Source organism: Ochotona curzoniae, unplaced genomic scaffold (assembly GCF_017591425.1).
Source record: "Ochotona curzoniae isolate NIBS_2020 unplaced genomic scaffold, NIBS_Ocur_1.0 contig_1, whole genome shotgun sequence".
Classification (NCBI taxonomy): Eukaryota; Metazoa; Chordata; class Mammalia; order Lagomorpha; family Ochotonidae; genus Ochotona; species Ochotona curzoniae.
This window is the reverse complement of record NW_024464918.1, coordinates 45828787-45852553: the sequence shown is the minus strand read 5'-3', so window position 1 is coordinate 45852553 and position 23767 is coordinate 45828787. Positions and strand designations below refer to the sequence as shown.

At 57.0% G+C, this 23767-nt stretch overlaps 1 protein-coding gene across 2 annotated transcripts in view; it reads left to right on the top strand.

The window, feature by feature from the left end:
• CAMK4 (calcium/calmodulin dependent protein kinase IV) overlaps positions 1 to 23767 on the top strand; it is an 89368-nt gene that overhangs the window by 60405 nt on the left and 5196 nt on the right. For both annotated transcript variants that reach the window (XM_040973390.1, XM_040973380.1), the window contains exons 6-8: positions 8745 to 8835; positions 10446 to 10520; positions 21731 to 21806. In XM_040973390.1, coding sequence (XP_040829324.1) covers positions 8745 to 8835; positions 10446 to 10520; positions 21731 to 21806 — 242 coding nt within the window. The remainder of the gene's footprint in view (positions 1 to 8744; positions 8836 to 10445; positions 10521 to 21730; positions 21807 to 23767) is intronic.

The following is a 23767-nucleotide window of genomic DNA, read 5'->3' as shown; positions in this document are numbered from 1 at the left end:
ATAGGCACTGGGGCCCAAGCACTTGGGTCACCTCTGTTGCTTTTCCTAGGAGCATCAGCAGGGAGCTGCATGGGAAATGGAAAGCCCAGACAGGGGCTGGTGATCACAGGGATGCCAGCGTCACAGGCAGAGCACAACACAAGCCCCTCAGACGTTCCGATATAAAAGTAAAATCAGCTCCAGTGTTGGCACTTTGGCTGTGGTGTGTGTTTGTTAGCAACTTTTCCAAGAGGGCAAGCATTGGGCAGAGAGGTGAGTTCCCGTGCAAGACGGAGAGGCCAAGGAGGCCAAGGAGGCCGTCCTTGCTCATTCGGGCGCAGCTTGCCTTGTTGGCCACATCACAGCTGGATGGGTCCTCACCATGTTCTCTGAGTCTGTCTTAACTGCTTCTGTCTCCAGTGTAACTGAGCCTGGACTTCAGGTCTTATACAAGCAGAAGAGCAGATACAAGACCCTAGAGCATGCTGGCAGCGTGGGTGGGCTGCAGGCGGCAGGAAGCGTGGCCGTGCCAGCTGCCAGAGCCCCAATGCCTGTAGACTACCACACACCGGCGAGAGCAGACACTGCACTTCCTGAGCGTAAATTCCATCCACATGAAGGGGAAGCAGCTGAGCCCACCGTGCAGCCATACCAGTGGGGAACTGCGAAGGCTGAGGGTGTACCGAGCACTTCGCTGGGCTGTTGGCATGGGCAGAAGAGGGAGAAAGTAATAGTGACCCAAGATAACCCATTTTCCTGAATTCTCAACAAATGCTGGACCCAGATTCACTGGAGTTTAGTAGAGTTTAAAGAGCAAAGATCATGAACCCATGAAAATATTCAGAAGTACAAAAAGCAAAGAGAAGTTGGCTTTGTGGCTGCTGGCTCGAACCCATCTGCTGTCTGCTGCACACTGCTCAGCTCTGCTGACGCCACTGCTGATGCCCGAAGCCCTGGAACAGGCAGAGAAGCCTTAGCTTGGCTGGGACAGGACAAGTGAGGCAAACCCGTTGAAACCATCGCACAGCCAGAAATGAATCTCAGTTTCTTAGATGGGTGCCTCTGTGTTTTGTTGGATTCAGTTGGAATCACTTTGCATGCAGTCTGTCTCAAACTGAGCATGTGAAAATGCCCCTTCTGCTCAGAGGACAGGGTGGCTGGCACTAGTGAGCTCTGGCCAGGGCCCGGAGTGGTGGAGGGGCACAGGTTGGGCATCATGATGTGTACCAGTTTTAAGAGGTTGGAAAGAAGGTTTGCTTGTGTCTTGGTAAGCAAGCACAGCTTCTTGGAGAGCTGTGGCTTCGTGCCAGCTGTGTGCCGCACAGTGCAGTGCCCTGACACGCTCGTGCTGGCACAGTGGCTGTGCTTCCGGAGTAGCTGTGCCATGGGCTGCAGGCGCCCCCAACTTCTCCCATATGTTGGAGCACAGACCCTCTCATTGTCACAGTCAGATCTAGTTGTGAATAGGCCTGAGACTTGGCATGCGTCCAACTGTTAAGTACCAGGGTGCTGAGAAAGGTGGGCCAGGACAAGGTGTGAGAGGTAAACCCAACCCAGAACCAAAGAGACTGGGCAGTCTATGAAGCAGCTTATTAGCTTCACATATAATTAAAACATTATGTCCCATAAAATATAAGCCACTTGTGAATCTGTGTGGGATTTTCGTAGCATGAGCATGAAATTGGAGTGTATCGTTTAATTTTAATATATAATTTTATCTTAATATCAGGAGTAATTCTGAGTCTCATCAAATAAGTTCTGAAGGAATAGACGTTTATTTACAGTATCTTCTGACCAGAGTCGACAGTATCAGGAAATATCTGTTTAGTTTCAGTTTTTAAAAACTTACATAAGCAAATTTTAAATAGTTCATGTGTAGCATTTTAAGAGCATGTTTACGCTTCCCACCTGCCCCTCCTCTTCCTTTCTTGTTAACTTGCAGTGATGTACCGTCAGTGTACTGTCTAACCCTCCACGAAATGAGGAATTCAGCAAGGAGTGGCAGTGCAGACAGCAGCGTAAGCTGTCTAAATCTCAGAACGTCCATTTGCCCTGGTACATTGCGATTTTTATACTTTCCATATTAGTTGCTGCAAATCAAAGAGACCATTTATCTTTTGGGAACTAACTTATTGGTTTTGTTGCAAAAGACAGGATTTCATTTTCTCTCTCTCTTTTTTAGGTTTATTTTTATTTGAAAGGCAAATTTACAGAGAGAAGGGGAGAGAGGGAGATCTTCCAGTCGCTGGCTCACTTCCCAAATGTCTGCAGTGGCCGGAGCTGAGCTGATCTGAAACTGGGAATTTCTTCCAGCTGTTCTACGTGGGTGCATGGCCCAAGGACTCGGGCCATCCTCTGTGGCCTTCCCAGGCCGTTAGCAGAGAGCTGGATGAGAAGTGGAGCAGCCAGGACACAAGGCAGTGCCCATGTGGGATCCCAGTGCTTGCAGGCAGAGGATTAAGCCATGGAGCCATTGGGCCAGTCCCAGGGTTTTGTTGCTTTTATGGCTGAGTAGTAGATGTTGGTGTATATAAACCTCCTCTTTACCCAGTCATTGGGTGATGGATACCCAGGTTGGTTCCATGTCTCAGCTGTCGTGTATTGTGTTGCTGTAGACATGGGGTTCCAGATAATTCTTTGATATGATTTCATTTCCTTTGGATACATTCCCAGGAGTGGGATGGCCAGCCATCTGGTGCCTCTATTTTAAGATCTCCGAGGAATCTGCAGTGGTCTTCCATAGTGATTCCCACCCACAGTAGGTTGGGGTACCTTTTCCCCACATCCTCGTCAGCATTTACTCATCTTGGTTTTTGCATGGTAGCCATTCTCACTGTGCTGAGGTGAGAACTCAGTGTGTTTGTATCTGCATTTCCCTGCTGGCTGATGGTCCTGGGCACCTCTTCATGTATCTGACGGCCATTTGTGCTTCATCCTTTGAGGAATGCTTGTTCGTATCTTGCACATTTCTGGGCTGTCGCTGAGAGGCCGGGTTGGGGGTGACTGCCAGGCCCTCTGGTCTCCACGCTGCTGCAGACTTCCTGGTCAGCAAGCCTTGGCCTGGTGCAGGGTGTCCGTCCGCTCTTAGGGGAGCCAACCTGGCAGCGGAGCCACGGAGCTTGCCCACACACTGAGAAGGGCACGGTCCCTCGTGTTTCTGCTCCCCCTGCTCTGGCAGATGAGGCCAGCAACTCCAGCCCTGCTCATGACTCCCTGAACCTGAGCTTGTGAATTCATGAACTCACCCTGCGAGCTTTGTGAAGTCTCTCAGAAGTCAACAAAGTGGAAGGTCTAAACACGTGGCAGAACGCAACTTCTCACCATAAGGAGCGGCAGACTTTGTAATTCTCACAGGGAGGGTCTCCACTAGTCTACACAGCCGAGTTGATTTATTCCATGATTTTCTAAAGCATCTCCCTGGCGTGTCTTAATTATTAAGTGCATGGTTAGTGTCGCCCATATCTGAAAACTAGTCACCGTTGGTGTAATTCCTCGCGTAGGTTCTTTGTGCAGACAGCAGCGGGGACACGTTTGTAGGGTAATTATACCTTTTATCTAGCCGAGATTTTTTTTTTACTTTAGTAAGCATTCAATTTTCTTCAAGTTTTAGAGATTTGTGTCATATAAACAGTAGGATGTAATTAATGGGGACTTTGTCTTGGGGGGAGAACAGGCGGTGAGTCCTGAAGCCATGGGTTCAGCTGCTCGTGAACTGAGGAATCGGCAAGGGGATTGTCTGCATCTCACGCACATTGGTTTCACTTAGCTAAGATGATCTGATTTCTATAATTTTGATTCAATTTATATTTGCAGTTCTCACTCCCCTGGGTCCAGTTCACACCCTGCGCTGTTCTCACTCCCGTGAGTTCACAAAGAAGGAAGAAATGTGTGGTGGCCGAGGAGCACGCTGCAGTTACGTGTGCATTGTTGGACGGCCAGACACTTGCGTGTGGATCAGTATTGAAATCCGTGCAGGGTCTGTCCACCAGTCTGTCTGTCCTCGGTATCTTGTAGCAGTTCCTACTGGGGTCGCAGTGAACTTAGAGAGGTCTACAGTTCTTAGAGTGGTGGCAGTTCCGTGCATCAACAGAAACATTATTCAGAAAATGTTTAAAATTTCTAGAGTGGCACTGAAAATGTCTACTTTGGCCAACATGAAATAAAGGAGAAAATATTGACGTTTCTCCTTGAAGCAACCGCGGAATCCAGTAGATACAGAATATGGTTTTCAGCCGTCCAGCAGCCAAGGACATTGTCCCTGGGGCAGGGGCCACGGGTATGACCCAGGGAGCAGTGTCCGACCACAGGTCAGGGAGGGCAAGCCTGGAGAAGCCCAGGAGGCCTCCCGAGGGGAAGGGGCAGAAGTGGGGCTGGGACTTGAGCAGGCAAGAGCTTCCCACCCGTCATGTGAATGAATGGACTGTGGCAGGCCGGGGAGGGATCTGCAGAGAGCAGACTGGGCGTGCTGGATGGGCAGCTATGCTCCACGTGGGTGAGCGAGCCGCCAGCCTCAGAACTCGTGCTGTGTCCCATGAGGGTGCTGCCCTGCTCGGGGGTCCTGGTCTTGCATTTGCTCTGCCTTTCACACATTATTTTCATGAGCATGTCTGCCCCAGGGTTTGGGGGTGCAGAGGCAAGTGCGATGAATCCCTCTTGGGGGTACGTCTCCCCCACACTGGACGTCACTCCTTCCTTCAGGTCCTTGGGCCTGAGCTTCCTCTGTCAGAACAGAGCATTGCTCTTGGCGATGCCTCTGCGTGGAGCCTGCTCTCTGGTCCTCAGTGTCCATACCGCTGCTGACAGCCCTGACGAGTGGTCAGTGGGAGCCTTAGCTGGGGGAGGGGTGTCAAAGGACAGTGTCCGGAAGGGTGGCCGTCCCCACCACTGCCACACGGCACATTCCCAGCCGGGACCCACTGCCCACACCCACGTGGCTCCTGTCCAGTGCAGGGAGATGCTGCCCAGGCAGGGACAGGACGGGGGCATCTTCCTCTTGACCAGGTCCCCTGCTCCACTCTGTCCAGGGATAGCTGCTGGGTGCTTTCACAGTCCGTTTTCTCAGGACATGCCTTCCAAGTCAGTCCTTTGCAGCAAAGCCAGGGTCATCCCAGAGTCCTCTAGCGTGGGGGCCGTGCTGTGGGGTCAGCCCCAGGCCTGAGGTCATGCAGAGGGCTCCTGGCCCTGTGTGGCCCGATGAGCTGGTCTCAGGTCAGTGACTGCTCTCTGAGCCACCTGGCCTCATGTCCACACGTCCGCGACCTTTTGCGCTGGCAGGTGTGGTCTGCGTCCCTGAAGGGGCCAGGAGCGAGCATGGAGGGGACTCTGACCTTTTCCCAAGGCTCCGGCCACCACAGCTGCTCAGGTCAGCTGCACAAGTGTGGAGGCACAGTGCGGCCTGACCCCCAGCTACCCATGCCAGGTGGGCTGTTGGCTAGTGACCGCCTCCTCACTGCTGGCTGACTTTCTGCAAGCAGTGGTCACGCCCCCAGCCCTGAGGGCCTCTCAGCTTTGTTCCTGTCAACTCCCTGTGACCTTAAGTGTGTCCTCCGTCCTGAATGAGGAGACACAGGGCGCAGACCTGGTGGCGCAGTTGCCCGCTGCGCTGAGGCTGCGGTCAGCAGTGGGGCCTCGCAGCGACTGCTCTGCCAGGATCTGCACCCTGAGTCCAATGATGTGTGTTTGGAGAGTAGGAACCAGGGGTCACCCTGTGAGGTTCTTGCATGGGGTGTATGTGCGGGGTACCCACAGTTATGTTGTGTGCCATAACCACGGACATATGTGTCCACTCAAACCAAAAATAAAAGACTCAGTGTGAAAGTCAAGCTCTAAATCCGGTGGAACAGAGCTACTGGGACAGGAGGAGAACAGCCCGCCCCGCTGCTTCTAACTGCAGATTCTTTGAAACCATTCTTGCTGGCACGAGGAGCTGGGGGAGGAGGCTGGGGTCCTGGCAGGGGGTCAGGCACCTGGGAGCTGAGGGAGGGGGCTGGGGTCCTGGTAGGGGGTCAGGTGTCCAGCAGCTGGGGAGCTGGGGGAGGAGGGGCTGGGGTCCTGTTAGGGGGTCAGGCACCCGGGAGCTGGAGGAGAAGGGGCTGGGGTCTTGGCAGGGGGTCAGGCATCCAGCAGCTGGGGAGCTGGGGGAGGAGGGGCTGAGGTCCTGGTAGGGGTCAGGCGTCCTGTAGCTGATGGGCAGGTGCTTGGGGGGTGGGGACACCAGGCAGCAGGGCGGACCCTGCTGGCTGGATCGCAAAGTGGGCTGCTGGGGAGCACGTTCCCAGTAGGTGACAGCCGAGAATTCCCCTGGCAGCTCTTTTGCGGCAGCTTTATCAGCTTTATTCTTTTTCCAACATTGCTGCCAGGGACTGCAGGTCGGCCCAGTGTGTGAGCCGCTTTCTTTCCTTGGACCCATCTGGAGGGTGAAGACCTGAGATTAATATAGGATGCGTTGCACTTGTAAGCTGTGCTGTGTGCTCTTGGGTAGAGGATTTATGGCAAGTTAAATTTAAAAACACACATGACCTTTCTCATAAACTAGAAGCAGGAGTCGGAGAGCAGGCGAGGGACGGGAGCGGTAAGCCAGGGCCTTCTCGAGCCTCTGTGCCGTGCTGGGGGGGCGGGGCTGCTCGGCAGGGAGGAAGGCAAGGTGGACTAGAAGCCAGTGCTCCTCTTCACAGGAGGCTTTGAGGCTGAAGCAAAGAGCCGCAGACACATTTCACAAGGGGCGAGGATTGATGGCGGCTGAGTCTCCGTGGCTTTTGGTGCAGAGCACCTGGGACCGGCTGGCGTGGTGGCCTAGTGGCTAATGTGCTTGCCTTGCACATGCCAGGATCCCATATGGGCGTCGGTTCTAATCCCAGTGGCCCCACTTCCCATCCAGCTCCCTGCTTGTGGCCTGGGAAAGCAGTCGAGGACGGCCCAAAGCCTTGGGACCCTGCACGTCGGAGAGCTTCCTCTCTGTCTCTTCTCTGTATATATCCGCCTTTCCAGTGAACATAAAATGTAAAACACACACTAAAAACTGCTGGGCAGGACATGGGCAGGTTGCCCTGCAGCCGACTCTCCCCCTCCTTCCCCTCCCCCTCCGTTCCTGACTGCACTGTGGGAGTGCCCTGGGTGCTGCTCTGTCGGTGGCAGCCAGTGTCCCTCCCACCTTGAGCATGTGGGTGCTGCAGCGGGGCGTGGGGGGTTACCTGCCTGGGTCACATGGTTAGATTTACAGAGGTGTGTTAGATGTCCCCTGCTGGGGCTTCACTGTTGACCTCAGGCAGGAGGCGTCGGCGGGCATCCTTCGGTCCTGTCTTTCTTAGTGGTGCTAGTCCGCAGAATCTGGGTGCTGTGCAGCTGCGCCCGAGGACGATGGCTCCCCTTCACTGGCTAGTTCCTGTGGTTACACGATGCTGTTGGGGCCTCTGCACACCTTCCCAGGCCGCAAGGCTTGCAGGAGCGTTCTCTCATCCTGCCCTCCCTGTGCAGTTAACGCAAGGCGCTGGGGTCCCAGGCACACCCTGCACTTGAGCCCCACCTGGCGTGAGGGGGGCGTCCAGGGCTCAGCCTCTGGCAGCAGGTGCTTTTACTGTTTCCAAACTGGAGGCCACTTGAACATCCTTCAGAGAAAAGGGGGAGTGACAAGACTCAGTGGGAGGCGCCTGCCAGATGGTGCAGGAACGAGGTGAGATAAGCAGCAGCGTGTCACAGTGTTTCACATGCAGGCTGCCGAGTGAGAGAAGGCGCAGTTCACATCAAAGAGACTTTTAAGTAAGAGAACAAACTTGGGACTAGCTCCTTACGTACAAATGCAGGGGAAAGTTCCAAACTGCTGAGAGGCTGAAGGTGGAGCAGAGGTGAGGCGGGAGGCGCAGCCCCACAGAATGACCTCAAACCCAGGTGGGGCTGTCAGAGAGGGTCACCTGCAGCTGGCCGCAGGGTTCCCCCTGAAGGAGCCATCGTCCTGCTGCTGCCCATCACCATCACCTCCATCACAACTCCCCTTCCTCTCCTCCCCTCCCCTCCTCTCCCCTCCCTTCTCCCCTCCTCTCCCCTCTCCTCCTCTCCTCCCCTCCCTTCCTCTCTTCCCCTCTCCTCCTCTTCTTCCCTCTTCCCCTCCTCCCCTCCCCTCCCTTCCCCTCCCCTCCTCTCCCCTCCCCTCCTCTCCCCTCCCCTCCCCCCTCCTCCTCTCCTCCCCTCCTCTCCCCTCCCCTCCCCCCTCCTCCTCTCCTCCCCTCCCCTCCTCTCTTCCCCTCCCCTCCCCTCCCCTCTCCTCCTCTCCTCCCCTCTTCCCCTCCTCCCCTCCCCTCCCTTCCCCTCCCCTCCCCTCCCCTCCCTTCCCCTCCCCTCCCCTCCCCTCCCCTCCCCTCCTCCACGCCCAAGTGTGGCAGTAACCATCAAGCCTTTGCCATGGCGGAGTTTCCAAGCTCACACAGACGGTTGATGCTTGTCACAAAGTGAACCAGATGAATGCCAGAAGCTGAGTCTGCATTCGGTTGATAACTGGCTAATTCCAGCTGACGTGGTGTGAATGAAGAGAACTGTAGCTGATACTCCACACGCAGGAAGCTTGTTCTGGGACTTGAGATTGTACTATTTGAGTTGCGTTTCACATTTTGCGAACTCTATGTGGGTATAGTTGGAAATCTTTTACTATACGAAATCTGTTTTTAAATCACTGTGTGTGTGTTAATATTATGCCAATTCCTAAAAGATTTAGCATAAATGTTGGACATATAAGCAGAACCGCACAAATGCCCTTGTTGTTCTCCCCCGTTTAGTACCTGCATGAGAATGGGATTGTCCATCGTGATCTCAAACCGGAGAATCTGCTCTACGCCACGCCGGCCCCAGACGCGCCACTCAAAATCGGTGAGGACATTTCTGAGGTCCCGGGGTGGAAGGCGTGGGTTCTGAGAGAGGATGCAGCTCAGTGGGGAGCTGGTGCTGAGTCTGGGGCCTTGGCTGGGAGTTGGTGCGTGCAGCCAGTGCTTGGTCTGGGGCACAGAGACGGACCCCACTCTTACAGATGCCAGGGCCTCAGCGGGGGTCTTGAAGGTTGTCGGCGGGCAGCCAAGCAGAGGCCTAACAATCCTGAGCTCATGTGCTTGGAGCAGGGGCTGAGAAGTTTGTCACTTACTATGCAGATTGCTTGGCGCTTCGACATAAAGTGCTTGGTGTAGATTGGCGAATCCAGGCTCTGAGCAGCTGTGAGCATGAGCGGAGACAAACGGTGACCTGTTCCCACAATGCACCCCTGCGCTGCAGGCAAGGGGAGTTCAGATGAGTTCAGGAACATGAGATTGATGGGGTTAAGGGGTTTAGTCTGTGACTTATTCCCAGGAGCCCTCACGTGTAGACAGTGACACTCATGGGCGTTGTCTGTGAGGCTGCTCGCACACAAGCCTCGTTGACTCTGGGAACCTCCCCGTCCTCCCAGGCAAACCCCCTCCCTTCCCAGTAACCAAAAGATTGTGCGAAACTTATGGTCGACCTGAACTGGGCTCTGATAGGTCTTCTGGAAAAGGCTGTCAGTCTACTTCTCAGACTGTCAATCATGGAAGCTTTGAAGTGTGTCCCTTGGGTGGACTCTCCTTAGCAGACTTGCACTGCTCCCGCAGGGCCTGGCCAGCCAGTGCTGCGCTTTGCAGGGCTTGCCTGGCACAGTCACAGCGTCACCAGGTGCCATCATCACAGCTAAGCCATTCAGTCCTGGGAGCTCAGGTGGTGCAAGGTGCCCCAGGAAGCCAGAATTGGGGGTTCCCTTGCCTCAGCCGTCCAGTCAGACCGTTGATCCTTAGAAGGTGGACAGACCCTGTCTTGGGCAGGCAAGAGACGGCTTCCACAGAGATGGGCTCTGGCACCTGCCGCCCTGGGCTGGTGGCTGGGGGAGCGAGGTAGCCCTTCCTCCCTCATGCTTGGAGGAAGATAAGAAGGGGATTCCTGTTCCATTCTTCATATGAGAGTAGATTGTAATTGCAGGACACTAGAACTGACTTCACGTATGTTCAAGCCGGATGAATTTTGATATCTCTTTATTTTCATGGGCTTAAAAAGTTTAATTTGTTGTCTTGATGAGCAAAAAAAGGTTCTGAATTAAATCCCTAATTCTGTGTCATCCCTTATATACTGTACCATACATCTCAGAATTAATACCGTTGCAGCACGTGCAATGTGACAGCTGTTTGAGGGAGGGGGTTGCCTTCAAGGAAATGCGGCTTGTTAGCTGACGGCTGAGAGCGGTGGGGCAGTGCGCGGGCCGGTGGGAGGTCTTGCAGGTGCGCCTAAAGCTGCGTCTCCCTGCGATGCAAAGGGGCTTGACTGGTCAGCGCTGAGCTTTTCCCAGGTGGCCTGTGTGCGCTCGTAGCCCCTCCTGCGCAACACGCACACAGGCAAGTGGGCACCGACGTTGGCTCTGCGGGGCAAGCTTGGACACAGGCCAAGACAGTTTGCTTCACTGAATTTCTCTCTTGCATTGTCAGCTGATTTCGGACTCTCCAAAATCGTGGACCACCAGGTGCTCATGAAGACCGTGTGCGGCACCCCGGGGTACTGCGGTAGGCACCCCCACACCAACTGTGATGCTGGGTTGTCTTGATGTGACCCTCTGGTGACTTGTGCAAAGCCAGGGTCCTGTCCTCACAGGTGCTGGAGGCCTGGTGTGCCGCACTCAGTGCCAGGGGGTGGGAAGTCGTTGGCCACTCTGCACACCTGCAGGACCCCCACCGGGGGGGGGGCGGTGGGCAGAGGCCTGCGGGACCAGCCCTTGGAATTGCAGCCGCCCACAGGTTGGGACTGTGAGGAGAATGGCTGGTGCTCACAGGGGGACAGGACAGCAAGGATGCTGGGTGGAGGCTGGCCTCTCAGGGCACTGGCCTCCTGGCTAAGGCAGGCCTCTGGGAGCCAGCCCTGCCTGGGTTCCCAGAGGGACTATGGACATATCCCGCCTCCCAGATCTCTGCCATCGGATCAGTCCAGCCTCTGCTGGCAGCCATGGTCAGGAGCTGCTGGGACAGACCACAGCTGGAGACCAGGAAGGGAGGTTTCTGGTTGGCATTCACTGGGCTGAATGAGACTGGCGCCCTCTGCGGCAGCAGGGTCTGTGCCCACACTGCCACTCAGCTGTCCCCTGTGCACCTGCTTCATGCTCAGGCCCACCCTGTCACTCAGCCCCATGTTGTCACTCCCCTAACCTCAGCATCCACTGTGTGGTCTGGCCGACTGGGCCAGTGCCTCTCAGGGCCCAGCCCTGCCCCCAGGACGTGTGGTCTGTGAAAGGGAAGATAGAGCAGTCCTGGGCAGTGCCTGCGTAAGCGGCAGGGGCGCAGAGCCTCCCGCTGTGCTCTGCTCCATCTCAGGACCGGAGTGGCTGCCAGGGGAGCTTCCACCGACTCCAGAAATCCAGGAGGAGAGCAGTGAGGTGTTCACTGAAGGAAATCTGTTACAAGCCCGTGGTGGGGCGTACAGCCTCACTCACAGAAACCCAGAGGGTCCCATGATCCCCGAGCCCCCTCGTCCAGCTGTCAGTGCTGGGAGAGGCCAGCCCAGGCACACAGGGGTACACGGTGCGCAATTTCCCCTCCATACTAATGCATATGAATTGGTACAACTTCCTTTCGTGAAATGTTTGCCAAGGACCTCTTTGCAAGGGTCCCTTCTTATTTTAAGCTCAGAGTTGCTTGGTCTCTGAAGGGGTGGAAGTTCAACATTTGTGGTCCATGTCTGCGCATCAACCTCCCCTGCATGCCTGCGTGTCCCTCTGATGAATTGGTTTTCCCGGTGGAGGCCACCTGCCACCTCTCGCCACTGTTTTCCACAAAGCCACCGGTCACACCGGACAGCTATCACTGGCTCTGTGAAACCCTCGCCTCATGCCACAAGCTCTTGACTGGCCCTGCGGCAGCTTGAGGCCAAAGCAGAGAGCTGTGAGCCCAGGGTATTCAGGAGAGCTGTGGCTCCTGAGGCCAGCCTGTGTCCCTCCCCAGGGGCATCCTCTTGCCCCCTGGTGGCAGCTCTGTGGGTCCCGAGGATCCCCAGGATTGGGCACCCAGGCCCTGCAAGCTGCTTGCTGTCATCCTCCCCGCTGGCGTCCACATGCGGAAGGGAGGGTCTAGAAGGGTGTGCCTGCCTGCTGTGGCCCACTCATGTGTGGCTCACACATCACCCTGTCCACCAGGGATCACGTCAGAGGAGGCTGGCCATGACCCTGGGGCTGCCTTACAGAGCAGCCCCAGTGTCAGCCAGGCTGGCCTTGTCCGGCCTCATCTGGCCTGGCTGCTGCAGCAAAATAACAAACAGCAGAGATGGAGTGTGGGAAGTCCAGATCCAGGCAGCTGTGCCTGTGGGGTCTGGTGAAGGTGCTCCCCGGGTCACGGGAGCCCCTGGAGGTGTCCCTGCTGGGTGGGGTCTGGTGAAGGTGCTCCCCGGGTCACAGGAGCCCCTGGAGGTGTCCCTGTTGGGTGGGGTCTGGTGCCGGAGCCCTGTGAGCCCCTCAGATTAGGTGGACTAAGGCTCTGCCCCGACTCGCAAAGTCTCCATCACCATAGCCTGCTCACTTCCTTACCCTGACACCTGGGGAGGGGTGGGATTTGAAGCCATAAATTTGTGGGAACTTGGGGGGAGCACTTTAAGGGGAGACGGAGGAAGGGTTAGGAAGCTCCCACCTGTACCATAGATGCAGCAGGTCCCATGCCAGGAAGGAGAAAATGCAGAGACATGGCACAGCTCCAAGCATGCAGTGGGCATCCTGCGGAGTCGCCTTGCTGATTTCTCTGGAAACGTTTGCCACCAGCCTGTCCACGGCCATCCCACTGCCCCACGCTGCCACTGTCCACGGCCATCCCACTGCCCCACGCTGCCACTGTCCACGGCCATCCCACTGCCCCACGCTGCCACTGTCCACGGCCATCCCACCCCATGCTGCCACTGTCCACGGCCATGCCACTGCCCCATGCTGCCACTGTCCACGGCCATGCCACTGCCATTGCCACTGTCCACGGCCATCCCACCCCACGCTGCCGTGTGTGCCTTGCCAAGAGTATGAGTCCCGTTTGCTCCTCCCCCGTCTCCGTTATGCTTCCGGGTCGTGGAGAGAGCAGTGTGGAGGGAGCCCTCACGCCAGTGGCTCAGGGTTGATTGTCTTACCTCCCGCCACTGACCAGCGGATGAAAGGAGTGGATGAGAACTGAGGGCAGAATTTGGAGCAAGGCAAGGATTTCCCACAGGAGGCAGAGCAGTGGCAGTGGTCAGGGCAGCTCTCTGAAATCCCCTGAACTGAGCACACGCCTTGATGGCTCTGAGAGGAACGGAACAGCGAGTTAGACTGCCTTGCCACGGCAGCAGCCCCCACACGCGGCCAGCCTGTTCAACTTGCCCCTCACTGTCGTTCTGAAAGCCTGCCATCTAGTGGCCATGGCTTAGTTCTGCATGTTTCCTGGCGTGTTGCCACAGGGACTGTCCCGGGAAAGGAGGTAGACTGAGTCACCACTGCTCCCCAGGGCACAGGGCTCTCAGCCGGGGCCGGGGCCAGGCGTCTGGATTTAGACATTTTCTGTATAGTGATGAAGTCAGTCTACAGAAAATCAGACTGATTACAAGGAAGGTCACCACCCCCGGAGGGTGGCCCTGAATCCCAGCCCGCGCGTGTGGGGCCTGTTCGGTGTCACTCTGAGGATGAGTAGGTGGAGACTGCTTACGGGAAGGGTTGGAAATGGGCCCCGAGTCCACTGTTGGTGGGAGTCTTTGTGGCAAGAATGTGTGTCACAGACTGTTCTTTGATGAGGCGAGGACTCAGGGCGGCTACCAGGACACACCAGCAGCTCATGACACCCATAGGTCCTGGAAGTAGAAGGCACAGCTCACCACACAGGCCTGTGGGTGGCCAAGAGGACCAAGGCTGGAGCTCGGGCACCCCAGCTGAGCAGGCCAGAGCCAGCTGGGGTGGATCCCATGCGGATCGGTTCTTGGGTGCTCTGACACCAAGGCAGGCTTTGCTGCAACCCAGCAGATGCTTCCTCTAGAGTGGCCTGTCAAAGGCCTGCCCCTGGCTGGCCCTTCCCCCTGCCCCTGGCTGGCCCTTGCCCCTGCCCCTGGCTGGCCCTTCCCCCTGCCCCTGGCTAGCCCTTCCCCCTGCCCCTGGCTGGCCCTTCCCCCTGCCCCTGGCTAGCCCTTGCCCCTGCCCCTGGCTAGCCCTTGCCCCTGCCCCTGGCTGGCCCTTCCCCCTGCCCCTGGCTAGCCCTTGCCCCTGCCCCTGGCTGGCCCTTGCTGTCTTCAAGAAATAAACAGCCCTGATGTGCAGCCAGAAAGGGTTGTTTCTCTAAGACGTCAGACGCATAGTAACATACTGAGAATTGTTCTGATGCAATATATGCTTCCTACAGATCTCTCATATTATGTGTTGAAGAATATTCTATCCAACTTACTTAAGGTTTTTATCGTGAAAAGTTGCTATATTTTATCAGATGCTTTGTCTGGGTCTATTGAAATAATCCTATGGTTTTTATTCTTAATTTTGTTGATTTGTTGTGTCCTATGACTGGCATTTGTTGAACCCTCCCTGCACAGCAGAGAGGTCCACTCAGTGAGCCATCTTTCTGATGTGTTGTTGGATTCGGTGAGCTGGCATTTTGTTGAGGAGTTTGACCTCTGTGTTCATCAGGGACATCGGCCGTAGTTCTCTCCTTTATCTTATTCTGGTTTTGGAATTAACGTGAGGCTGGCCTCGTCAAAGGAGTTTGGGAGGTTTGCCTCCCTTGCTGCTGTTTTGAATGTTTGAGGAGAATTGGAATTAGTTCTTGAAAGGTCTGGTAGAATGTAGCCGTGCAAGAGCCTTTATCACAGATTCAATCTTCGTCTTAGTTATTTTCTCTGGGTTTTCTGTGTCCTGATGACTCGAGTTAGATTGTGTGTCCAGGGACCTCTCCTCTCTGGATTGTCCAGCTGTTGGCACACGGGTGTTTGTCGTTGTCCCTGATGGTTCTGTGTGGATCCGTGGGTGTCCGTTGTTCCATTTCCCATTTGTCTCTGGCTCTCATTTGTGTCTCCCTGCTTTTCTTGGTTAGCTGGGCCAACAGTGTATGTATTTTGTTTATTTAAAAAAAAAAACTCTTCAATTCATTGATCTTATATGTATTGCGTGGTTTTGGTTTCAATTTTATTCTAAATTTTAATTATTTCTTTATACCAGTTTTGGGTTTGCTTGGCTGTATTTTCAGTCCTTGACATGCATTGGTCCTTCTGCTTTCTTGCTGTGGGTAGCATCGCGGTGGCGTGCCCTCCTCGCTCTGGTCCTGCTGTATCCCTGAGGCTTTCTGCTGTGCTGTCATCTGCACTCATTTGCATGGTTTCTGTAATTTCCCTTTAGTCTCTCCTGGGCCTCACTGTCATTCAGTCGCCATGTGTTTGGGGCAGCTCTTTTCTTCTGCCATTTGCCAGGGTCATGTTGACTGTCACAGTGGGCCATGGCACAGCTCAGCTGAAGCCTCAACGAATTAAAGTGCCTGTGAGCAGAGCACTGCCCTTCCCTGAGCCTGTAGTGTCCGCGAATACACACGCTGTTTTGGTTTGAAGACAGTGGACAGAGGTACCTGGCATCGAGGAGCGAGTGAGCGAGCATTGCGGGCCCTCAGGCCTCCTCTGACGGGAGCTCGCTCGGGGTTCCCGTTACAGAGGGAGACGCAGATTCGGAGTCTTCCCGGAGCCCTGAAAGCTCACCGTGTTGCCACAGTGAGCCCTGCTGACAGGTCAAAAAGGAGAAGCTGAGAAGTTTAATATTGGGCAGAATAATTCATTCTCTCCCTGTTACAGGCAGACTGAATCCCACACACACACAGGCACATTTCCAGGTATTCGTGCAGGACACAAATAGACACACACACACAGGCCGCTCTCAGAATCACTGCACAAATACACACAGATACACGCTCACACAGGACACAGACACGCAGATACACGCTCACACACAGACACGCAGATACACGCTCACACACTCACAGGCACGCAGATACACGCTCACACAGGACACAGACGCAGATACACGCTCACACACTCACAGGCACGCAGATACACGCTCACACACTCACAGACACGCAGATACACGCTCACACACAGACACGCAGATACACGCTCACACACAGACGCAGATACACACTCACACACTCACAGACACGCAGATACACGCTCACACACTCACAGACACGCAGATACACGCTCACACACAGACACGCAGATACACGCTCACACACTCACAGACACGCAGATACACGCTCACACAGGACACAGACACGCAGATGCACGCTCACACACTCACAGACACGCAGATACACGCTCACACACAGACACGCAGATACACGCTCACACACAGACACGCAGATACACGCTCACACACTCACAGACACGCAGATACACGCTCACACAGGACACAGACACGCAGATACACGCTCACACACAGACACGCAGATACACGCTCACACACTCACAGACACGCAGATACACGCTCACACACTCACAGACACGCAGATACACGCTCACACACTCACAGACACGCAGATACACGCTCACACACAGACACGCAGATACACGCTCACACACAGACACGCAGATACACGCTCACACACTCACAGACACGCAGATACACGCTCACACACTCACAGACACGCAGATACACGCTCACACACTCACAGACACGCAGATACACGCTCACACACAGACACGCAGATACACGCTCACACAGGATGCAGACATGGACACACGTTCATGGGGCACGTAGACACGGACTCAAATACGCCTACAGAAACACGTGGGCACCTGCTCACACAGGACACGTGGATGCTCAGACACAGCATGCACACACAGGCACACAGATACGTACTCACACATTGCACACTCAGACACAGGTGCAGGCACACACTTACACGTAGACACAGGCAGATATGCACAGACGGACACTCGCACCTGGCAAAGACACTGTAAGAGCCAGAAGCGAAAGCCGAGTTAGGAAGCCGTCTTCCGGGGCTCCCTGAGCTGCGTGCAGGGACCTCCCAGGGGAGTGTGTCCTGTGGACGCGGTCATCTAAGCGCTCAGAGTTGTATGGCTAAAACACCTTGTGGACTCACACAGCTCTGCCAGCAGTGGCTCATCTTGCAGCTTTGCCAGGCCGTGGTCACACTGGCGCTCCGCAGGGCTGCTCCTGTCCCCCGTCTCACACTTGCCACGTTGGGTTCCCATGGCCCAGGCCAGGTGGGCACTGACAGCCGTGGTGTCATGGAAGAGTTAGAACGTGGGAGCCCCGAAGTAGGCGCTCTCCATCTGGTTAATGAGAGAGGCAGCATTTAGGCACGTTTCTAGAACAAGTGACATCATGAGGTGTGGGCTTGCATCGTTGAGCAGTGGAGCCAGGGCTAATCTCCAGCAAGAATTCATTCTAGTTCCGCAGCGGGGTCCTCCTGCCTCCACAGAACTTTTGAGGAACAAGTTGAATTAAGTACGCAGTAGGAGTCCCAGTGCTCTGCCTGCCCGGCTTGTGTGTGCTGTCTACGGATGGTGAGAAAGGGGCTGGAGACTCAGCCGGTAGACGGGGGCGGCCTTCTGCCCCAAGACAGGCTGTGTCCCCACCTGTCTGTTGCCAACATGTCACAGCATCTCAGCCGGATGAAGGCGGCTGGGCCAGGTACCAGGTGGAGAGCAAAGCCGTTTTGCCCATGGCGTATCTTGTCCTTTACCAGCAGGGAGTAGACAGAGAAGCTGGGGTCTGGACTCAGGTGTATGTTAAGCGGAAATTCAGGTTCAGAAGAGTCTCTCGGGGTCTTTGTGTTGGTCTGATACTGCTCTAAACAAGGTGTGTGCTGCAGCACTTTTAGTGGTGTGGACATCCAGCCCCTCCGCCTTTAGTGAGCAGTTATTGAGACTCTCGGCACCAGGCTTGGTGCGTGGCAGGTGTGGGATCAGCCGGTGGAAGATAGAAGCCCACCCTTCCTAAGGGCGGGGCGGGGCGGTGGCACGAGACGGAGCAGCACGAGTTATCCTCTGTGGACACACTGAGTGTCAGAGAGGTCACCAAAACGTGAGAGTGGAATTTACAACCAGGGCTCCCGAGAGGTGAGGGGAGGAAGTGACGTGTCAGGTGGGGAGAGGAGGACGAGCCTGAGGCAGCAGCATGTCTGGGGTCTGAGCTTGCTGGAGGTGTCGGTGAGGCACAGGGCGAGGGGAGACTTGAAGCTAGAAGAGGGGAGAGCTGACAAAGGGGCGTGACCACATGCCTTGTTGGGGAGCAGCAGGTGTGGCCCTGGATAACCTGGAGGTGCCTGCCAGAGTTGAGCGTGGGAGGGGGGTGTGGGCAACAGGCCGCGTGGGTCTGCAGTTCGAAGAGGAACTCGTGGTCATTGCTTTAAGTGTGGGTGTTGTCAAGTGTAGAGCTGGCAAGGCGTGAAAGAGACTATCAGGCATCCCAGGGTGGTCACGCTGCACCAGCCGATGGCTGGGCAGCACAACTACTCGGGCATTAGCACAGCAGAGACCGCAGTGCTGGTACAGGAAGCACCTGGGGCAGACTGGGAGTGCTGGTGGGGGTGTGCCGCACAGACCTCTGGGAGTGCTGGTGGGGGTGTGCCGCACAGACCTCTGGGAGTGCTGGTGGAGGGGTGCCGCACAGACCTCTGGGAGTGCTGGTGGAGGGGTGCCGCACAGACCTCTGGGAGTGCTGGTGGAGGGGTGCCGCACAGACCTCTGGCTCAGACTAGGAAACAGCTTTGGGACAGACACCAGCATCAGCTGTGGAACGGTCTGCCCCGCTGGGGTGGGCAGTTGGCACAGAGGCTGGTGTGTGGAAGTCAGGGCATCAGCTGTGGAGAAATAGAACTGCTCGCTCAGTGGCCCCAGTGGACCTCCGGTGCTGCCTCAGGGACTGTGCAGTGTGCAGCTGCGGCCAGCTCCCCAGTGGGGGTGTTGTCTGGTGCAGGGGTGCGAGACGCCAGCAGGAGCACCCTCCTGCTAGGTCCCCGAGGTCCCACAGTCTTTCTGCGAGCAGCAGTGCCTCCGCCACACTCCTCCTCTCTGCCCACGTCCAGGCCGTGGTTAGCCACGCGCAGGGAATGTAGTTCCCATGTCCTCGCCTGTTATTACGACCATGAAGAAGAGGAGGTGGCTGACGGCGAGTGGGTGGAAGACACTGGGAAGGAACTGCTTGGTGTGCGGGACGCCAGAGTTAAACGTTTTCCGAGCATCGCCTTTGGCAGTGTCCCCAGAAGGCACACCAGACTGGCCACGTGGCCGCTCACCTCTGTACGAAGTCTGGATTGTGTCCCGGCTGTGCGTGCCCCGCCCTGCTGCGGCTTTGCACGCGTGGGGGCAGTGAGGCCGTCGGCAGCAGACGACTGTCACCGGGTCAGTGGTTTGCAGCACGCTGTGACGTCAGTGGAGTCGCTGTGACGTCAGTGGAGTCGCTGTGACGTCAGTGGAGTCGCAGTGACCACATGGCAGCTTTGACTTGATTTTCTGGTGCTTCACATTCACTTAAAATAGTGGCCGTGGGGGTCTGTTTCCAGGACTTGCCAGGCTTAGTCCGAGCTGCAGACAGGCGCAGGCCGAGCGGGAGCCAGGAATGTTGGCTGCGCCATCGTGTGTGTGCTGAGGCGAGTGGCCAACAGCCAGAAGACCGGGAAGTGGCTGCTGATCCTGAAGTTGGTTCTAAGCCCCTTACAATGTTGAAGAACCACTTGGTGCCTTTAAGGAGACTTCTGCCCTGGTGTTGTGTGGCTGCTGAACCGAGAACAGCTATTGGCACAGCTGTCATGGGAGCAGTCAGTGACCAGGTGGCATCTCCCTTGTCCTGGTGGACAGCAGAGCCCACGAGACCGGCTTTGCTGGCGTGTGGAGTCCACGCTGCCCCGAGACACCCGTGGCTCACGGAGGGGGCAGGCGTCCTCGGCGTTGGCTGACGGGACGCACGTCAAGGTCACATCAGCAGTTCAAAGATCTGGAAGTGACTGAGAATGGGACCAGATTGTATCCTAAGTACACAAACTGCTTCACCCCAATTTTATATTACAATTTTGAAACATAAGACCTTTTTTAAAAAAAATACTTTTAAGTTCAGTGATATAGAAAGCATAGCTTTGCCTTCTGCCGCTGTGCGGGCTGCCCGCCGTGGGCAACCTTCACACAGTAGTGGCTGCGGGAAGCCAGCCACCTCTGGCACCTGCGTGCTGTGGAGGAGGCCACATGCCGAGGGCAGTGCAGCCCTGGGCGGGGAGAGCTGGCCGCACGGTCCGCCTCCCCCATGCCAGGCTGAGCTCCTGCTGTGCAGGGCGAGTCCCGCAGGGCCAGCCGGGGGCACAGCGGGCAGCAGGTGCACACGGTCACCTCCCTTGTCCGGAGCCTCGGCAGCCAGGCCGTGCCAAGCCCCACAATGGCCGCACCTTAGGGTGCAGGACGACCTTAGAGATTGGCCAGTGTGGGTCGGCCAGATGGCAGAGGCAGACACCCAGGGGTGCTCCCTGTGTGTCCGTGTCTGTAGGACACGTGGGGCTGAGTGACAGCTGCCGTGCAGGCATGTTCAACAGGCGTACTACATGCCGATGCTGAACACGCATGCGCGCACTGAGCACACACGTGCGTTCAGCTCCTGGAGAGATGCCTGGGCTGTGTGCTAGGGTGTGTGCTCACCCACCCTCCCTCTCTCTCCCCTCTCCCCTACCCTCTCCCCTCTCCCCGTGCAGTGGAGACCTAAGTGCCTTTTGTGCTGAAATCCACAGAGTCCTAAGTGGAAGTCACCTGTGGGCCTCGGGGTGCCATCTGGGAGGGGCCCAGGGCCCAGGAAGTGACAGCTGGCTCCACAGAGGGACAGGGCCCAGGACGTGACAGCTGGCTCCACAGAGGAACAGGGCCCAGGAAGTGACAGCTGGCTCCACAGAGGGTCAGGGCCCAGGAAGTGACAGCTGACTCCACAGAGGGTCGGCACGCCTTAGACTTCATTCTGTTCAGCAAATGTGAAGGAAGAGATTGTCCGGGGATAACCCACCTGCAGACAGCGGAGGCTTCCGGCTCCAGAGTGCCACCGTCTCAGGCTGCCGGCCTCCCTGCTGGCTCTCCTGCTCCTGCTTAGAGAGCAGATCCGGAAAGGAAGGCGGAGACGTTGGGAAAAATCCAGCAAGCAGCCCCTTCCTTCCCTGGGACCCGGGGACCCCTCTGCAGCCTGGCTTGAAACAGGTGGCCATGGGCCTGCCCGCTTCCCCGGGCACAGGGGCTTGCCCGCTTGCCTTCCTTCAGCCCCCACCCCAAGTCCCAGTGGCATCCCGTTTTCCCAGCTCTGGAGCGCTGCAGGCAGGAGAGGCCTAGCTGCCCCTGGCTGCCGAGGAGGGGCTGATGGGGCAGCCTCAGGGTGCACCCACAAGTCTCCCCTTCTTAGTTCATGATGGAGAAAGTGAGGACAGCTGCTCTAGGGGACCTATCCAGAGGTCACTGCCGGGCCATGTGGTCCCTGCCCAGGCTCTGCCAGGCTCCCAGCCCCTGCCCCTGCCGCCCGCCCTCGCTGCCCCTGTTGTACTCCGCTGCACTTCCCTCCCTCCTGTGCCCTGTGCCCCCTCCCCCTCCCTCCCCACTCCCTACCTCCTTCCCTGGGGAGGAGGTGGAGCCCTTGCTGTGTGGTGTCAATGGACTGTTCTGAAGTTGGGTCTGAGTTTGCCACTTCCTGTCTTTTCACGTGTTGCTCCTTTTGGCAAGTGGATGCTGAGCTCCAGCCCCAATTTCACACAGTCCTTCACTGTCTCTGCAGCCCCGGAGATCCTCAGAGGCTGTGCCTATGGGCCCGAGGTGGACATGTGGTCGGTCGGGGTCATCACCTACATCCTGTGAGTACCCAAGGCCCCCTGGGAACGACCCTGCTCTTCACCCTCATGTCATTCCTGTTTACACAGGCTGTCGCTGGTGGATGAATTCTCTGTCTATCATTTTGGGGGACCAGGTCCCGTCTCCTGTGAGGAGTGTGGGGCTTTGCGGAGTGATGTGACTTCTAACAAGGCTGATGGCGTGAAGCCGAGTCCCGCGTTGATCTGTTTCTGATCTAGCGGCACCCTGCTCCTCTCCAGGCCTCGCGTCAGAAAGCGGGACTTGGGGGGTTTGCTGGCAAGACGATAGAGTTGCCGGAGCTGCCAAGGGGCTTGTGTACCCCATAGGTCAGCAGGTGGCTGGAAGACAGCTGGCAGCCAGGCCACCAGAGTTAAATCCCAAACACGAGATTCGGTCGCTTTTGGAACTTGTGCTATGGCTGTTTGTTAAGGGCGGCTGGACAGTTCCAGGGCTCTGTCAGTCTGCCCAGGCTGCAGTGGGCACACAGCTCACACTGGCCACTTCATGGTCTGCAGGCTGCTCCAGCAGAGGAATGGTGTGGTCAGGCGGTCACAAGGGCCACTCCCTTGCCTGCTCCGCTGCCTCAGAGTGTCCACACTAGCAGGGAGTGCGAGTTAGCGGCCACTGTGGTCCCTTCCTCTTGGACACTAATCCCTTGCACCTGGACCTCAGCTAAGTCTGATTCCCTTGCCGAGGCCCGTCAGTGCCCACCGTGAGCTCTGTGCTGCAACAGAGAGGTCATGGTCAGTTAGGGCCGCAGCACGTGAGCCACCTTAACATGAGGGACAAGTCCTACCAGGGTCAGTATGGCTCCAGCACATGTGCTGTACCCAGAGGGGCACGGCTCAGGATCCTGCACACAGCCTGTGTCCCACAGGGCACACGGCTCAGGTGGGGTTGTCAGAAGCCCTCAACCCAGGCGACGTGTGTGGTGTTCAGCCTGCTGTGTGCGGAATGTTGTGCAGCGTGGCAGCAGCTGGGAGAAGCAGAGAACTGTGCCTCCCGCGCAGCAGCCAGCCCGTGCTCTGTCGCCGCGCTTGGCTCTGAGTGCAGTAGGGAAGCGGGGCCTCGTCCAGCACCCTGCTCCTGTGTCAGGTCAGGTCTGCGCCAGGGCACAGGGACTCCCCGCCCTCCAGGTGAGAGCAGGAACCGGAGAAGCAGTGAAGGAAAGCCGGGGACAGAGTAGACTGAGTGAGGAACACGCTGTCCCGACAGTGAGGGTCACTCGGGCCAGTGTGATTCCACGTGAGCGCCTGTCATGTTGTCATATACCGAGGCTGCCCCACACGTGTCCACTGCACGCTGGACAGCCCCGCACTGGCTGCACGGACTGCCCCGCCTGTGGGCCGGTGAATGCAGCAGCTCTTACTCCAGCAGCTCGCGCACTGGGCCTGTGGTGCAGGCTCAGCTGTGCAGTGTGCTCACGGCTCCCTGGTGACCCAAGCCTGTGACCTCCCCGCGCCGGCCCCATCCTGTCAGACAAGGTCCAAGTCAGAGCAGGGCACAGGGGAGCCATGGCACTGGAGCCAGAGCAGGGCACAGGGGGAGCCATGGCACTGGAGCCAGAGCAGGGCACAGGGGAGCCATGGCACTGGAGCCAGAGCAGGGCACAGGGGAGCCATGGCACTGGAGCCAGAGCAGGGCACAGGGGAGCCATGGCACTGGAGCCAGAGCAGGGCACAGGGGAGCCATGGCACTGGAGCCAGAGCAGGGCACAGGGGGAGCCATGGCACTGGAGCCAGAGCAGGGCACAGGGGAGCCATGGCACTGGAGCCAGAGCAGGGCACAGGGGAGCCATGGCACTGGAGCCAGAGCAGGGCACAGGGGGAGCCATGGCACTGGAGTGCTGTCTCCTGGGAACGTGAACAGCACCGTCAAGCCACCTCCTGAACTCATCTCCCCGAGCGCCTGTCCACCTTCACGTGTGTGTGTGCACCGCATTGTGGGCTGGGCCTGTGTGGGC